Genomic DNA, 17,909 nt, shown 5'->3' with positions numbered 1-17,909 from the left:
TTTTTGTAGAGACAGGGTTTCAACATGTTGGCCAGGCTGGTCTTGAACTCCTGACCTCAAGTGATCCACCCGCCTTGGCCTCCCAAAGTGCTGGGATTACAGGTGTGAGGCATTGTGCCTGGCCTTGATTTTTAGTAGAGATGGGGTCTACGTTGCCCAGACTGGTCTCCAACTCCTGGGCTCAAGAGATCCTCCTGCCTAGGCCTCCCAAAGTGCTGGGGTTACAGGCGTGGGCCATGGTGCCCAGCCCCGCTTTTTTAAATGAAAAGATTCACCCTGATATGCACTGAAATAAAAAAAATTTTCAGCTAGACTAAGCAGCAAGAATTATCAATTACCAGTAATGGGCATAATATTCTGGGAGGAAAAAAAGTCATAAATCAGTCAGATTCAAGGATCAACCTGTTTAACTGTTCATATTTTATTCCTGTATCAGTAGATTAAGAAAGTAAAATTTTCCCAAGCACTGATTTATAGATCATGTTTATAAGTGGCACACAAAAAGTTAAGTTTCATAAACAATAACATTCAGTGATCTACTTAAATCCAATTGTAATCCTTACGTTAAGCTAAGGGCAATAATAATTTAATGCAATAGACTAAATACACACAATACCCGTGTATCCAAAACTACAAACATGGTTTCCATAGCCACATATGGTTTTACTCAAGGACACATTTCCACAATGAACAAGTACTTACAAATATGTTAATAAAACACTAACCCAAATGCTTATCCTGCCATGAGCTTTTTAAGCAATGCCATTCCTGCTACTGAAAGCATTTATTTTTAGAAGCTCGAATCTGATCTGGGAAAACGGGTTCTCCTAAAACTTAACAGGATGTTATAAATCTGAAAAGATTTTAAATCAAAAAGCCTTCCAACACAGCATTATTCATGTGAAACTTGATTTCTTAAAAAATAATAACTTGTTATCTGAAGAAAATTAAAACAGATTATCTTTTTAGAGATACAAACATTCTCACAAAAAACTATATTTTCTTCTATCATCTCTTTAACAGAAATGCAAACCAGTTCATTATCTGTATTTGTTATTTTGAGACAGAGTCACACTCTCTTGCTCAGGTTGGAGTGCAGTGGCACCATCTCAGCTCACTGCAATGTCTGCCTCCTGGGTTCAAAGCAGTTCTTCTGCCTCAGCCTCCCGAGTAGCTGGGATTACACGCACATGCCTCCATGCCTGGCTAATTTTTAAATTTTTAGTAGAGGCAAGGTTTTGCCATGTTGGCCAGGCTGGTCTCGAACTCCTGGCCTCAAGTGATCTGCCTGCCTCAGTCTCCCAAAGTGCTGGGATTATAGGCGTGAGCCACCACACCTGGCCTAGTTCATTTCTTTAATAATAAACTAGACAATAAACTAGTTGCTGTCTAAAAACTTCTGACTACATGAAGTACAAGTCTGAGCTGTTGAGTCAAAAATGCCATTTAGATTTCACATATTAAATAGCTACAGTAGTCCAGGCATGGTGGCTCACACCTGTAATCTCAGCACTTTCGGAGGCCGAGGCAGGTGGATCACGAGGTCAAAAGATTGAAACCATCCTGGCTAACACGGTGAAACCCCGCCTCTACTAAAAATACAAAAAATTAGCCAGGCGTGGTGGTGGGCACCTGTAGTTCCAGCTACTCAGGAGGCTGAAGAAGAAGAATCACTTGAACCTGGGAGGCGGAGCTTACAGTGAGCTGAGATCGTGCCACTGCCCTCCAGCCTGGTGACAGAGCGAGACTTTTTAAAAAAAAAAAAAAAAAGCTACAGTATAGCTTACAAGGGCATAAACATACCTAACAGATAAATACTACTTTATCCTTTAGATAGTCAAAAGTCAGAAGGAACGGCATGGCTTGCAAGATACATTGACTTATGTGTGGTCATTAAACCCCAGTAAGTGATTCAAGTATGGTAATACAAAGGCAGGCAATTAAATACACCAATATCACTCTAAAATCAAAGGCATAAAAATAAAGGCTGAAAACTTTCTCTATCTTTCATTTACATGGCTAGATATCAGAACCTTACTTTAGACAATATACAATTATTATATATGATTTCCCCAGATGGTAATTTTCAGAAACTACAAAAAGTGTCAAGATCCATAGTTTGCTTCATCAAATGCTTTTCTAGCTCGTTTCAATTCTTCATTCATAGTAAGCAAGTCTTTAACCCTGGCAAACTTTCTTGGGTCCTTTCGAATCAAGAAGACAATATCTTCAACTTGTACTCGACCTTGTCTTCCAATCGACATTGCCTTGTGAGTCTATTACAAAGAAACATATTATATTTAATTTTTTACAATCTATTATTTTACTGTTTTAATTTGCATTTATTAATTGCAAGTGAGGTCGAAGATTTTCTCTCATTATTATGGCTATATCATGGCTATTCATTTGTGAATTATCTTTCTTTTTTTTTTTTTTTGAGACGGAGTCTCGCTCTGTCGCCCAGACTGGAGTGGCCGGATCTCAGCTCACTGCAAGCTCCGCCTCCCGGGTTTACGCTATTCTCCTGCCTCAGCCTCCCGAGTAGCTGGGACTACAGGCGCCAGCCACCTCGCCCGGCTAGTTTTTTGTATTTTTTAGTAGAGACGGGGTTTCACCGTGTTAGCCAGGATGGTCTCGATCTCCTGACCTCGTGATCCGCCCGTCTCGGCCTCCCAAAGTGCTGGGATTACAGGCTTGAGCCACCGGGCCCGGCCTGTGAATTATCTTTCTACTTATGTCCTCTGTCCATTTTCTAGTGGGTTATTAGCAATGTTCCCCTTTATGTTTCACAGGCACTTTAAAAAAATATCTTTTTTTTGAGACGGAGTCTCGCTCTGTCGCCTAGGCTGAAGTGCAGTGGCGCGATCTCTGCTCACTACACGCTCCGCCTCCCAGGTTCACGCCATTCTCCTGCCTCAGCCTCCTGAGTAGCTGGAACTACAGGCGCCCTCCACCACGCCCGGCTACTTTTTTTCATATTTTCAGTAGATACGGGGTTTCACTGTGTTAGCCACGCTTGTCTTGAACTCCTGAACTCAGGCGATCCACCTGCCTCGGCCTCCCAAAGTCCTGGGATTACAGGTGTGAGCCACCATGCCCAGCCAAAAAAATAGCTTAAGGACATTAAAATGTCAACTTTATTGTTCCTTTTCTGTTTTTTGATATATGTAGATTTTGTCTTCATTTGTATAAAATAATTTTATCATTTTGTGTACTCACCCATTTCATTTATGCTTTGTGTCCTCCTCCATCTTAATACCCAATAAATATTGGTGGATTTTCTAAAAATCAAATAAATCTCATCCCCTGTCATTATATACTCACCTGTGCAAAATTGAAGACCTATCATAGCATTATTTCTAATGACTAAAAAATAGAAGCTAAATACTTAATAATACGGCATTGAGCCGGACATAGTGGCTCACACTGGTAATCCCAGAACTTTGTGAGGCTGAGGGGTTAGATCGCTTGAACCCAGGAGTTCAAGACCAACCTGGGCAACATAGTGAGACCCCGTCTCTACAAAAAATTTAAAAATTAACAGAGCTTGCCAGGCGCAGTGGCTCAGGCCTGTAATCCCAGCACTTTGGGATGCCAAGGCAAGCAGATCAAGAGGTCAGGAGATCAAGACTATCCTGGCTAACATGGTGAAACCCCATCTCTACTAAAAACACAAAAAATTAGCCCGGCGTGGTGGCAGGCGCCTGTAGTCCCAGCTACTTGGGAGGGTGAGGCAGGAGATGGCTTGAACCCAGGAGGCGGGGCTTGCAGTGAGCGGAGATCGTGCCACTGCACTCCAGCCTGGGCGACAGAGCGACACTCTGTCTCAAAAAAAAAAAACTAAAAAAAAATTAAAAAAAAAAAAAAAAGGCAGAGCATGGTGGCATATGCCTGTAGTCCCAGGTATTTGAGAGGCTGAAGTGGGAGGACCACTTGAGTCCGGAAGGTCTCAGCTGCAGTGCACAATGATCATGCCACTGAACTCCAGCTGGGGCAACAGAGTGAGATCCTGTCACACACACACACACACAAACGTATATATTTAAATACTGGAAAAGGAGGAGAAAAAAATAAACCTATGTTGGATAATGGCATTATGGGTAATATTTTTATTTTATTCAAGGATTTTATAATTATGTTCTTATAAAAAATGGAAGAGGCTAGGTGCGGTGGCTCACGCTTATAATCCCAGCATTTTGGGAGGCCAGGGCTGGCGGATCACCTGAGGTCGGGAGTTCGAGACCAGTCTCACCAATGAAGAGAAACCCTGTCTCTATTAAAAATACAAAATTATCCAGGCGTGGTGGCACATGCCTGTAATCCCAGCTCCTCAGAGGCTGAGGCAGGAGAATCCCTTGAACCTGGCAGGTGGAGGTTGCGGTGAGCCGAGATCACGCCATTGCACTCCAGCCTGGGCAACAAGAATGAAACTCTGTCTCAAAAAATAAAAGGAAGAAGTGGGGATAGAATATGTATGTATAACCTCCATCCTTAATAATAAACAGTAACCAATAACTTCTGCAAACAAGCACTCAAATGGATAGCTTATTTCAAAGGGATGACATAAGTTCTAGTCTTACCTAAAGTTTAATATTTCAAATCTATTCTTCAATTAAGTAAGACCAGTTAGGAAAGAATCTTACCATTTCAGTGATAAACTCTATGACAAGATCTTCAAGAATATCCACTGACTCAGTGTAAGGATTCTGGTCATCCCCAAAGCCATACATCATACATCGCACTGTAAAAGAACAATCACTTTTGTTTACTTTTACAGATTTAACAATTTAATGCTTTAAAAAAATAAACTAGCCGGGCGCGGTGGCTCACGCCTGTAATCCCAGCACTTTGGGAGGCCGAGGCGGGCGGATCACAAGGTCAGGAGATCGAGACCACGGTGAAACCCCGTCTCTACTAAAAATACAAAAAATTAGCCGGGCGCGGTTGTGGGCGCCTGTAGTCCCAGCTACTCGGGAGGCTGAGGCAGGAGAATGGCGTGAACCCGGGAGGCGGAGCTTGCAGTGAGCCGAGATCGCGCCACTGCACTCCAGCCTGGGCGACAGAGCGAGACTCCGTCTCAAAAAAAAAAAAAAAAAAAAAAAAAAAAAAAAAAAAACTAGAAGTGAACCAAGTTATAGATAATATTGGTATAAAAACATATTTGCATTGTATTTGTTATCTCCAAGTATGGATTCTGGTGTAAAAGGTTTAAGGACAGTCTGATGACCAGTTGTTCCCATGTAGCCTCCAACCAAACTCTTCCTTCCTCCGAGCTACTGAACCCTAAGGTAAACAGTGTTTTCCTAATCTCTATCATCTACTTACCAGTCCCTGACCCCAGCAGAACACCTTTAAGTAGGAAACTCTGGCAGGGGACAGGACAGATAGCAACAGCTTAGCCTTTTTTGGAGGCAGTTTTTGTGTGTGGGCATGGCAGAGGGGCATTGGAAAAAAGGCAGACTCTTTACTGATATTACCACAGGGGAAAAGACATGAGAGAAAGTTCTCCAAATAGGTTTTTTTTTTTTTTTGAAACGGAGTCTCCCTCTGTTGCCCAGGCTGGAGTGCAGTGGCACCATCTCGGCTCACTGCAAGCTCCGCCTACCAGGTTCACGCCATTCTCCTGCCTCAGCCTCCTGAGTAGCTGGAACTACAGAGGCCCACCACCACGCCCGGCTAATTTTTTGTATTTTTAGTAGAGACGGGGTTTCACCATGTTAGCCAGGATGCTCTTGATCTCCTGACCTCGTGATCCACCTGCCTTGGCCTCCCAAAGTGCTGGGATTACAGGCGTGAGCCACTGCGCCTGGCCCCAAATACTTTCTTACAGGAAGCAACAGGGTAATCAAAATTAGAAAGCAGAGGGCTTACTACAAGGAATTTTGACATTTCCTAGATCAACACAACTGCTGGCAAAGCCCTTTCAGGCTTCATCGGAGGAAACCATAGGAAATGAAAAAGGTAAGTCTAGGTCGGGTGCAGTGGTCCACACCTGTAATCCAGCACTTTGGGAGGCCCAGGCAACTAGACTGCTTGAGCTCAGGAGTTTGAGACAAGCCTGGGCAACATGGCGAAACCCTGGCTCTACAAAAAAACAACCCACAAAAATTAGCTGGGCGATGGCCGGGATGGTGGCTCACGCCTGTAATTCCAGCACTTCGGGAGGCTAAGGCAGATCACTTGAGGCCAGAAGTTTGAGATCAGCCTGGCCAACAAGGTGAAGCCCCGTCTCTACTAAAAACAAAACACAAAAGTCAGCTGGGGGTGTTGGCAAATGCTTATAATCTCAGCTACTCGGGAGGCTGAGGCATGAGAATCGCTTGAATCCAGGAGGCAGAGGTTGCAGTGAGCTGAGATCGCGCCACTGCACTCCAGCCTGGGTGACAGAGACTGTGTCTCAAAAATAATGATAATAATAATAATAATCATCATCATCATCATCATAGAGAGAGAAGTCTAATATACAGAAAAAAAAACTGCAAAAGATAAACCGTATATAGTCCTTATTATATGCCAGGTACTCTCATAAGTCTTTACATATATAACTCATTTAATCCTCACAATGATCCTTTGAGGTAGATACTATTGATTATCCCCATTCTATAGATGAGAAAATTAAAGCACTGCAGTAACTGATTTACCCAAGGTCACAAAGCTAGTAAGAGATGGAACCTGAGTTTGAACCCAGCTGATCTGGTTCAGGTCTTTCCTCATACCCACAACAGCATCGCACTTGTTGGTACTTGTAGTTTAGGACAGACAGGATCCATATGAATTCTTTTTTTTGCTCCCCGTTTTTTGAGCCAGTCTTGGCTCTGTCGCCCAGGCTGGAGTGGTGTTGCAGTCACAGCTTGCTGCAGCCTCAACCTCCCTGGCTCATGTGAGCAGCTGGGACTACAGGCACATGCCACCATGCCTGTGCTAATTTGTGGGGTTTTTTTGAGATGGAAGTCTCACTGTGTCACCCAGGATAGAGTGCAATGGCATGATCTCAGCTCACTGCAACCTCCACCTCCCAGGTTCAAGAGTTTCTCGAGCTTCAGCCTCCAAGTAGCTGGGATTACAGGCATGCGATACCACACCCACTAATTTTTTTGTATTTTTTAGTAGAGTCAGGGTTTTGCCACGTTACCCAGGATAGTCCTGAATTCCTGGCCTCAAGTGATCTGCCTGCCTTGGCCTCCCAAATTATTGGGATTACAGGCATAAGCCACCACACCCAGCCATTTTAAATTTTTTCTAGAGACAGGGGTCTCGCTATGTTGCCCAGGCTGGTTTTGAACTGGTTTCTAAAAATTTATTTATTTTTGTTTTCTCGTAGAGACAGGGTCCCACCTTGTTGCCCAGGCTGGTATCGAACTCCTGGACTCAAGCAATCCTCCTGCCTTGGCCTCCCAAAGTGCTGGGATTACAGGTGTGAGCCACCATAGTCAGCTGAGATCCACATAGGTTCTTATCCTATCACCTATAAACTCCCAGTCCAGAGACAAGCCAGCGCTGTGGTTCACGCCTATAATCCCTGCACTTCTGGAGGCCCAAGTGGGCAGATCACCTGAGGTCGGGTGTTTGAGATCAGCCTAAACAACATGAAGGCCGGGCGCGGTGGCTCAAGCCTGTAATCCCAGCACTTTGGGAGGCTGAGACGGGCGGATCACGAGGTCAGGAGATCGAGACCATCCTGGCTAACACGGTGAAACCCCATCTCTACTAAAAAATACAAAAAACTAGCCGGGCGAGGTGGCGGGCGCCTGTAGTCCCAGCTACTCGGGAGGCTGAGGCAGGAGAATGGTCTAAACCCGGGAGGCGGAGCTTGCAGTGAGCTGAGATCCGGCCACTGCACCCCAGCCTGGGCGACAGAGCAAGACTCTCTCTCAAAAAAAAAAATAAATAAATAAACAACATGGTGAAACCCCATCTCTACTAAATATACAAAAATTAGGGGGGCGTGGTGGCGCTCGCCTGTAATCCCAGCTACTAGGGAGGCTGAGGCAGGAGAATCGCTTGAACCCAGGGGGCAGAGGTTGCGGTGAGCCAAGATCACGCCAATGCATTCCAATGGGCGACAGAGGAAGACTCCGTCTCAAAAAAAAAAAAAAAAAAGTCCTTGAGACCACCCTAAAATCATACAGAAAAATTTTATACATTATCTGTACATGGGCATTTTTCTGGGAATAATTATAACTTTCATCAGATTCTCAAAGGCGTATATGTAAATGGTAAGAAACTCTGTCAAATGCTGCAAGTCTTTTATTATCTTGATCTTAGTAGTGCGTACAAGTATGTGAGTGTGTGTGTGTGTGTGTGCGCACGTGTATACAGTTGCCCCTTAGTATCCTTGGGAGCTTGATTCCAGGACCTCCCGTGGACACCAAAATCTTCAGATGCTCAAATCCCAGATATAAAATGGCATAGTGTTTGCATATAACCTAAACACATCCTATCTATATTTTAAGTCATCTCTAGGTTACTTACAATACCTAATACAATGTAAATGCTATGTAAATAGTTGCTATATTATATTGTTTAGGGAATAATGACCAGGAAAAAAAGTCTGTACATGTTCAATAGAGACACAGGTTTTTTTTCCTGAATATTTTCCATCTGAGGTTGGTTGAATCCATGGATGCAGAACCCATGGATATAGAGGGCTGACTGTATAGTATACATAAAATTCAGCAAGCTGTTCACTTAAGACTTACACAATTTATTGTATCTAAGTTTTATTTTTTTAAAAAAAGGTACGGCTGGGCTCAGTAGCTCACGCCTGTAATCCCAGCACTTTGGGAAGCGGAGGTGGGCGGATCAAGAGGTCAGGAGATGGAGACCATCCTGGCTAACACGGTGAAACCCCGTCTCTACTAAAAATACAAAAAATTAGCCTGGCGTGGTGGCGGGTGCCTGTAGTCCCAGCTACTCGGGAGGCTGAGGCAGCAGAATGGCGTGAACCCAGGAGGCAGAGCTTGCAGTGAGCCGAGATCACGCCACTGCACTCCAGCCTGGGCAACAGAGGGAGACTCTGTCTCAAGAAAAAAAAATAAAAATTACAAAAAGATACTTGTAGAATACTTCTAAAGGAAGAAATGAGTAAATTAAGAATAATTCCTCTATTTAGAAGAAGTAAAAACTAGTAGAAGTACAAAGAGAAGAAAGTAGGCCAGGCCTACAGAAGAAAAGGGTGACTTGGAAACCAGCCTGAGATAGACATGTCCCTAGGGTTTACACTGGCAAGAGTCTTTAGGTCCAGAAACAGGAGGAAAAAAACAAACACAGGAGCCAATAGTTTTTTGGATTCTGTGCTTTTTTTTTTTGCCTTTTTTTTAAAAAAGATAATTTTAGATTTACAGCTGAGTTGCAAAAATATTACACAGTTCCCATATGCCCTATATTCAGCTTCCCCTTATGTTAACATGTTATACAACCATAGGGAGGCATCAAAGCTAAGAAATTAACATCGGTACAAGTACAGACTTTATTCAGATTTTACGAGTTTTTCCACCAATGTCCTTTTTGTTTCAGGTTCCCATACCATTTAGTTGTCATTTCTCCTTAGTTCCCTCTATTCTCTGACAGTTCCTCGACTTTTTCATCTTTCAAAACCTTGACACCTTTTTTTTTTTTTTTTAATGAAACCACTGTTTACAAAAAACCTTGACACTTTTGAAGAATATTGGTCAGTTATCTTGTAGACTACCCCTGAATTTGGGTTTCTTTGATGTTTCCTCATTAGATTGAAGTTAGACATTACCAGGAAGAATACCAAGGTGATGTGTCCTCTTAATGTATCATATCAGGGGTACATGTCAATATACTGTATATTATTAGTGATGTTTTGATCACTTGGTTAACATGGTGTCTTCCAGAATTCTCCATTGTAAGTTTACTGTTTTTGTTTAAATATTTTGAGGAAGATATTTTGTCACTAACATTTTGATGGGCAGAATTCACCAGACAGAAAATATATTTTCTGTCATCTTGGCTCACTGCAACCTCCGCTTCCCAGATTCAAGCGATTCTCCTGCCTCAGCCTCCCAAGTAGGTGGGGCTACAGGCATGTGTCACCACGTCCAGCTAATTTTTTTTTTTTTTTTTTTTTTTTTGAGACGGAGTCTTGCTGTGTCACCCAGGCTGGAGTGCAATGGCCAGATCTCGGCTCACTGCAAGCTCCGCCTCCCAGGTTCACGCCATTCTCCTGCCTCAGCCTCCCGAGTAGCTGGGACTACAGGCACCCGCCACCTCGCCCGGCTAGTTTTTTTTTTGTATTTTTTAGTAGAGACGGGGTTTCACCGTGTTAGCCAGGATGGTCTCGATCTCCTGACCTCGTGATCCACCCGTCTCGGCCTCCCAAAGTGCTGGGATTACAGGCTTGAGCCACCGCGCCCGGCCTTTTTTTTTTTTTTTTTTTTTTTTTTGTAATTTTTTGTATTTTTAGTAGAGACGGGGTTTCACCGTGTTAGCTAGGATGGTCTCGATATCCTGACCTCATGATCCGCCCACCTCAGCCTCCCAAAGTGCTCGGATTACAGGCATGAGCTACTGTGTCCAGCCCTCGAGTAGCGGAATTATAGGCACACATCACCACGCCCAGCTAATTTTTGTATTTTTATCAGAGACGGGGTTTTGCCATGTTGGCCAGGCTGGTCTAGAACTCCTGACCTCAAGTGATCCTCCCATCTTGGCCTCCCAAAGTGCTGGGATTACAGGCATGAGTCACTGTATCCAGTCCCCCGCAAACTTTTTTTTTTTAAGGTTGAGGAGAACAGATCTTTCATCAGTAACCTCTGTGAATATTCAGGTAAGATAAGGAGAAGCCTGAAGATTCCAAATTCCTGTCATCACAAACTAATCCCACTGGAACAAAGGTCTTTGCTAACAACCAACTGAACATCACTCTGGGAGGTTCTGGTACAAGGATCCCATTCTTATGCTGATATAATAAGTAAAACCACGTAGTGGTATAAGGAACATCAGAGAAATGAAATAAGAAATGGTCAGTTTTAGTGAGGAAACGAAATATGGAAAAAGATTTGGATGGTTAAAAAATAAGAGTATCTGGCTGGGAGTAGTGGCTCATGCCTGTAACCCCAGCAGTTTGGGAGGCTGAGGCAGGAAGATCACTTGAGGGTAGGAGTTTGAGACCAGCATGGCCAACATGGTGAAACTAGTCTCTACTGAAAATACAAAAATTAGCTGGGTATGGCTGGGCAAGGTGGCTCACACCTGTAATCCCAGCACTTTGGGAGGCCGAGTTGGGTGGATCACCTGAGGTCAGGAGTTTGAGACCAGCCTGGCTAACATGGTGAAACCCGTTTTGTATTTTGTAAAAATACAAAAAAATAGCCGGGGCATGGTGGCGCATGCCTGCAATCCCAGCTACTCAGGAGGCTGAGGCAGGAGAATTGCTTAAACACAGGAGGTGGAGGTTGCCGTAAGATGAGATCACGCCACTGCACTCAAGCCTGGGTGACAGAGCAAGGCTCTATCTCAGGGAGAAAAAAAAAAAAAAAGGCCGGGCACGGTGGCTCAAGCCTGTAATCCCAGCACTTTGGGAGGCCGAGGCGGGTGGATCACGAGGTCAGGAGATCGAGACTATCCTGGCTAACATGGTGAAACCCCGTCTCTACTAAAAAAATACAAAAAACTAGCCGGGCGTGGTGGCGGGCGCCTGTAGTCTCAGCTACTTGGGAGGCTGAGGCGGGAGAATGGCGTGAACCCGGGAGGCGGAGCTTGCAGTGAGCCGAGATCACGCCACTGCACTCCAGCCTGGGAGACACAGCAAGACTCCGTCTCAAAAAAAAAAAAAAAAAAAAAAATTAACTGAGCATGGTGGCATGCACCTATAGTCCCAGCTATTCAGGAGGCTGAGGTGGGAGGATCACTTAAGCCCAGGAGTTCAAGGTTGCAGTGAGCTGTGATCATGCCACTGTACTTTCGACCCAGTGATAGAAGAGTGAGACCCTGTCTCTAAGAAAATAAATAAAAATTAAGAAAACAATTTTTCTTAAAAAAAGATATACTGACCCTGAAGCTGGGTATGGTGGCTTATGCTTATAATCCCAGCACTTTGGGAGGCTGAGATGGCAGATCATGAGGTCAAGAGATCGAGACCTTCCTGGCCAACACGGTGAAATCCCGTCTCTACTAACAATACCAAAATAAGCTGGGCGTGGTGGCACGTGCCTGTAGTCCCAGCTACTTGGGAGGCTGAGTCAGGAGAATCACTTGAGCCCAGGAGGCAGAGGTTGCAGTGAGCCAAGATCATGCCATTGCACTCCAGCCTGGTGACAGTGAGACTGTCTCTCAAGGAAAAAAAAAAAAAAAAAAAAAGATATACTGATCCTGCAGTTTGAAGGACATTTGGGAACTGCTCAGATATAACCCAGCCTAAATAAACCATATGATAAATCTGTGTTGCCTCATCTCTCAATACTTAGATATAACTTTACATAAAGGACCCAGGACTGGAGATGGAGAGCACATTCTCATGCTGTGTTCCAGGGCTTGGCCTGTACCATCAGTAGTAGCAGCAGCTCTCCCTTCCTCGTGTTGCCAAAAAGGGTCAAAACCATCTACTGAGGGGGTAGGATGGAGAATCAATACATTATAATCCCCATGTCATTGCTTATTTTATTTATCTAATTTGGACACAGGGTCTGTTCCGTCACCAAGGCTGGAGTGCAGTGGCGCAATCTGGGTTCACTGCAACCTCCACCTCCTGGGCTCTAGCCATCCTCTCACCTCAGCCTCCAGAGCAGGTGGAACTACAGGAGCGTGCCACCATGCCCTGATAATTTTTGTTTTTTGTAGAGAGAGGGTTTCACTATGTTGCCCAGGCTGGTCGACCTCCTGGGCTCAAGCGATCTGCTTATCTTGACCTCCCAAAGTGCTGGGATTACAGGCGTGAGCCACTCCATCTAGCCTCCAGTATAATGCCTTACACTATTCACGACCTTCTTTTTGAGACAGAGTATTGCTGTGTCACGCAGGCAAGAGTGCAGTGGCATAATCTTGGCTCACTGCAACTTCTCCCTCCTGGGTTCAAGCGAGCACATCTGGCTAATTTTTGTATTTTTAGTAGAGATGTGCTTTCATCATGTTGGCCAGGCTGGTCTCGAACTCCTGACCTCCAGTGATTCACCTGCCTCAGCCTCCCAAAGTGCTGGGATTACAGGCGTGAGCCACTACACCCAGCTGTACACCATCTTCTTACTTTGTTCATGGCCTTAGTCCAAAGCCCAAGCCCCAACTCACTTGCTACTCTCCCTCAACACCTGTTGCAGCATCCATTAGTATCTGTGGCTTACAGTCAAAGAAGCCTCTCTTTCTACTGCTGCAAAGGCAAGAGGAAAACTAATGGAGGTATGTTCTTCTGCCCTAAATTAAATCACGAACCACATTTGCTCACCTAAAAAGCAATTTATACACACACATACACACACATATAATTGGGGTTAGGATTGGTACTATCTGATTCAAAAGCTAAACAGAATTTGATAGGCTAGTCTGAGAATATTGTCACTACAGGGAAACATTCAAAGCAATAAATGTACTTTGAAAGGACATGTCCAAAAGTTTTCATCATCTATAACAAAATCATTGTCAAATACTACTTACATTCTTTAGAAAAAAGTCTCTTTCTTTTACCCTGTCCACCTTCTGCACCTCCTCCAATTTCTTCATTTTCTTCCTCAAACTAAAAAATGTATATATAGAAATGTCAAATAATTGCCTTGCATTTGATATTTTAATAATAACAATTTTTTTTTTTTCATTTTTAACAGGCAACAAAGCCTAAAGGAAACAGAAAAAAAAAAAAAGCAAACAGGAAAACTTAGCACTGAAGGAGCCTATGTATCTAGTCCAACTTCCAACTCATCCAAAAATGGCTTCTACAATGTTCCTAACAAATACTCCTACTGCTTCTACGTGTAAGAGTTCTAATGACCATAGGTTTTATTTTTAAACAACTAAGGTGGCCTATTGCTACTGTTACTGTTAAACAGTTGATACTGAATCAAAGTCTACCTTTGTAGACTTTGTAGTAAGCAAAACTAATATTTACTAAGCATTTGCATATACGGTGCTAAAAACGTTCCTTAGGTAAGCCCGTAACCCTATTTTGTAACAAGAAAACTGATGTTCAAAGTTAAATAACTTGCTTAGAGAGAATGGAGATTTTGAAATCCAGGCTGTCTGACTTTCAATGCATTCTTTTCCCAGTAAGTACAGTTTTGTTAACAATTGAACTGTTGGTTCATAGTGAGCGCTAATAGATGTTAGTTTTGACCTCTGATGATTCTGTACGTGTTTCAGTGTCTGGCAAATACAGACCAAAATCAAGGGGAAAGGGGTCACAAAACCTACTCTTCCTTCATGTCCTTCCCCACTTTCTAAAATGATCAATCCTTAGGGAGTGAAGTCCCCGAATTCTGTCGGCTGAATTGACTAAGGCAAGCAGATCCGATCCTGAACTCTGCCTCCGCTACTGAGCCCGAAGGAGTGAAGAAAAGAGAGGTTCTGGACACAGACGGTCACTCACAGTGGGGTCTTCTTCCTCATCTGCCATCCCACTGGCCCGCCAACCCACAGCGCCCCGCCGGCTGGTTCTCAGCGGGTTACGCTACTTCCGCCGCCTCACTTCCGGTGACGGGCGGGGCTGGAGCTGGGCCTAGCTGACTGAGGCCTGCTGGAGGACGGTGGTGCTTTCCGGCCTAGCGGCGGAAATGCGACAGTCTCTAGCGGAGGAGGCCGGAGCTCCTCCCTGTAACCCTGAAGGAATTGAAAACTAACAAAGAAAAGGAAATCACGGGCTAGGTGGCGTGTCACCCCTAAATTTGCTACTGTGTATTGAATCACGGCTTCCTGTTTGGGGACTGCGAAGCTATGGATCGTAGGAGGGCTAGCCAGCGGTGCTTTATCTGACACAAATGCTTTTAAATCATTTTAAAGATTTGTGGTTCCACCGTTTCTAAGCACTGTGTTAATTATTGGGGATACTGTGCTTCACCACAAATTTCCAAGAGATGGTGTCCCAAGACTAAGCATTTAAAATTTTGTGAAGGTTTTTTTTTTTTTTGAGACCAAGTCTCACTTCGTCGCCCAGACTGGAGTGTGCGGTGGCGCGATCCCGGCCCACTGCAACCTCCGCCTCCCGCGTTCAAGCGATTCTCCTGCCTCAGCCTCCCGAGTAGCTGGGATTACAGGCGTGCACCACCATGCCCGGCCTTTTTTTTTTTTTTTTTTTTTTTTTGAGACGCAGCCTCACTGTCCCCCAGGCTGGAGTGAAGTGGCACAATCCGGGTTCACTGCAGCTTAGACCTGCTGGGCTCAAGCCATCCTCCCACCTCAGCCTCCAAGTAGCTGGGATTACAGGCGCACACCACCAATGCCCAGCTAGTTTTTGTATTTTTAGTAGAGATGGTGTTTCGCCACATGGTCCAGGCTGGTCTGAAACTCTTGGCCTCAAGCGATCTGCCCCCCTCAGCCTCCCAAAGTGCTGGGATTACAAGTGTAAGCCACCGTGTCCATTGGGGAAGGCTTTTGGTCGGAACAATGGTTGGGAAAACCACAGGCATTGGAAGGCCAGAGCTAGGGATATAAAATATGTGTCCTACAGTGTAACAGATGATGTTACATAAAGAAAATCCCGCAATACACACGATTTCTGAATGTCCTGCTGAACATTCGGTGAGTGAAAAGCAATTATCTGAGACTTGAACCTATCTTTGTTAATAAACACAAAGCATTTTCCCACACTTTTAATGTACGTTGAATTTTCTAGGAATGTTATTGCCCCAAAATTGAATAGTAATTTTGTTTTGTTTGGAATTCATTAAGAGTTGTGTACCATTTCAAGAAATAACGTCACCAAAAGCAACATCACTTGTAATAATTTGAATAGTGAATACTGAAAAAAGAACTTTGATTTGAGGAATGTGAGTTAAATTATTAGGCCCTGAGAGGCATTAAAATGAGAGGCAATCACATCCTACTTGCCCCCTTTTGAGCTATGTATTTATGTCTTAAAACTGCTTGCCATTTCACAAGTATTAGGTATAAATTAGCCTAATTATGCCCCACCAGACACTATATCCTACGCCTATAGCTTGATAATGTTTAGCCAATCACTAATCAATGTTATTTTTGTAAACCAATGAGAATTCCTTAAAGACACCCTTGTATCAGCCCACTCCCCGTCCTCATTCTTTTCCTTTAAAAATCCACTTGTACCTGCTGCTAATCTTAGAGTGTATTCTGGGCCACTTTATGCTGCTGAGTTGCAATCTTCAAGTTTGGCCCAAATAAACTCTCTATTTACATTAATTTTGCCTCAGCTTCTTTGTTTTAGGTAGACAATACTCACTCAAATCAGTCTGCATTCAAAGTAATTCTACATATAGGTACCAGCATCTGAAATCATCATTATACCTCGTAGTGCCATCGTGCCTGAGTATTTATATATTGAAACATATGTTGGCCGGGCACGGTGGCTCATGCGTGTAATCCCACCACTTTGAGAGGCCGAGGCGGTCAGGAGATCGAGACCATCCTGGCTAGCATGGTGAAACCCTGTCTCTACTAAAAAATAAAACAAAAATTAGCCGGCATGATGGTGGGCACCTGTAGTCCCAGCTACTGGGGAGACTGAGGCAGGAGAATGGTGTGAACCCAGGAGGCGGAGCTTGTAGTGAGCAGAGATCGTGCAACTGTACTCCAGCCTGGGTGAGAGTGTGAGACACCATCTCAAAAAAAAAAAAAAAAAAAAGATACATTACTATTTTTACTTTACTTTTATATTACCTTTATGCCTGACCTCCTGGACACTGGATCCTGTTAGAGTATTATGTTATTTTCATAATTATGTGAGTAGGTACATATATTAGTTATTTATTGTTGTGTAACAAATCACCCCAAAACTTGGTAGCTGACAACAAATATTTATCACACAGTTTCTATGGGTCAGCAATGTGGGTGCAATTTAGCTGAGTGCCTGTTGCTCAAGGTCCCTCCTGTTGCAGTCAGGATGTTGGCTGGGGCCACAGTCATACCTCAAGTGTTGATGGAGGAGAATTTGCCAGAGTCACTCACAGGTTGCTGGGGGTTTCAGTTCTTCGAGGTTGTTGGACTAAAGGCCTCAGTTCTTCACCGGATGTTGCCCAGAAGCCTCCCTCAGTTCCTTCCATGTAATCCACTCCATAGGGCAGCTCACAGTGTGCCAGTTGCCTTCCTCCACAGGACACAAGTGAGAGAACCCAGAGGACAGAACTCACAGGTCTTTTGTTACCTGATTTTGGAAGTGACATCCCATCATTTCTGCCCTATTCTATTCACTAGAAGTGAGTAAAAAAGTGCAGCTAGGGCCGGGCGCAGTGGCTCACGCCTGTAATCCCAGCACTTTGGGAGGCGGAGGCGGGCGGATCACGAGATCAGGAGTTCCGAGACCAGCCTGGCCAACATGGTGAAACCCCGTCTCCACTGAAAATACAAAAATTGGCCGGGCGTGGTGGCGGGTGCCTGTAATCCCAGCTACTCAGGAGGCTGAGGCAGGACAGTTGCTTGAACGCGGGAGGCGGAGGTTGCAGTGAGCTGAGATGGCGCCCCTGTACTCCAGCTAGGGCGACAGAGTGAGACTCCGTCTCAGAAAAGAAAAAAAGTGCAGCCCAAATTCGTGGAGAGGGGATTACATAAGGGCAAGAATATTGCGCTGGAGATCACTGGGGGCTTTCTGAGAGGCCACCTACCACAGTCAATTATATTATTTTTGAATTTCACTGCACAATAATGGAGACATTGTATTTGTTATTAATGTTTAAGGGAGATTGTTGAGCCTGATAGGGTTGAGAACGGCTTTTAGGTAGTGATCCAGTGTCCAGGAGGTCATGCATAAAACATTCATAGTGTCTGTTATTAGG

At 44.2% G+C, this 17,909-nt stretch overlaps 1 protein-coding gene across 4 annotated transcripts in view; it reads right to left on the bottom strand.

The window, feature by feature from the left end:
• LOC135968061 (transcription initiation factor TFIID subunit 13) overlaps positions 1-14,633 on the bottom strand; it is a 60,961-nt gene extending 46,328 nt beyond the window's left edge. For 3 of the 4 annotated variants that reach the window (XM_065533050.2, XM_074000067.1, XM_074000071.1), the window contains exons 1-3: positions 14,537-14,633; positions 13,612-13,690; positions 4,644-4,741 (exon numbers count right to left, since the gene is read on the bottom strand). In XM_065533050.2, the coding sequence (XP_065389122.1) occupies positions 4,644-4,741; positions 13,612-13,690; positions 14,537-14,563 (204 nt within the window). In that variant the 5' untranslated portion in view covers positions 14,564-14,633. Of the gene's footprint in view, positions 1-389; positions 2,277-4,643; positions 4,742-13,611; positions 13,691-14,536 lie in introns of those variants that run through there. The other variant, XM_065533051.1, reaches the window with a different exon arrangement.
• Between the last annotated feature and the right edge of the window lie 3,276 nt (positions 14,634-17,909).

The sequence above is a fragment of the Macaca fascicularis genome, chromosome 1 (assembly GCF_037993035.2).
Source record: "Macaca fascicularis isolate 582-1 chromosome 1, T2T-MFA8v1.1".
NCBI classification, from domain to species: Eukaryota; Metazoa; Chordata; class Mammalia; order Primates; family Cercopithecidae; genus Macaca; species Macaca fascicularis.
Note: the sequence above shows the minus strand (reverse complement) of the source record. Positions and strands in the feature narration are given on the sequence as shown.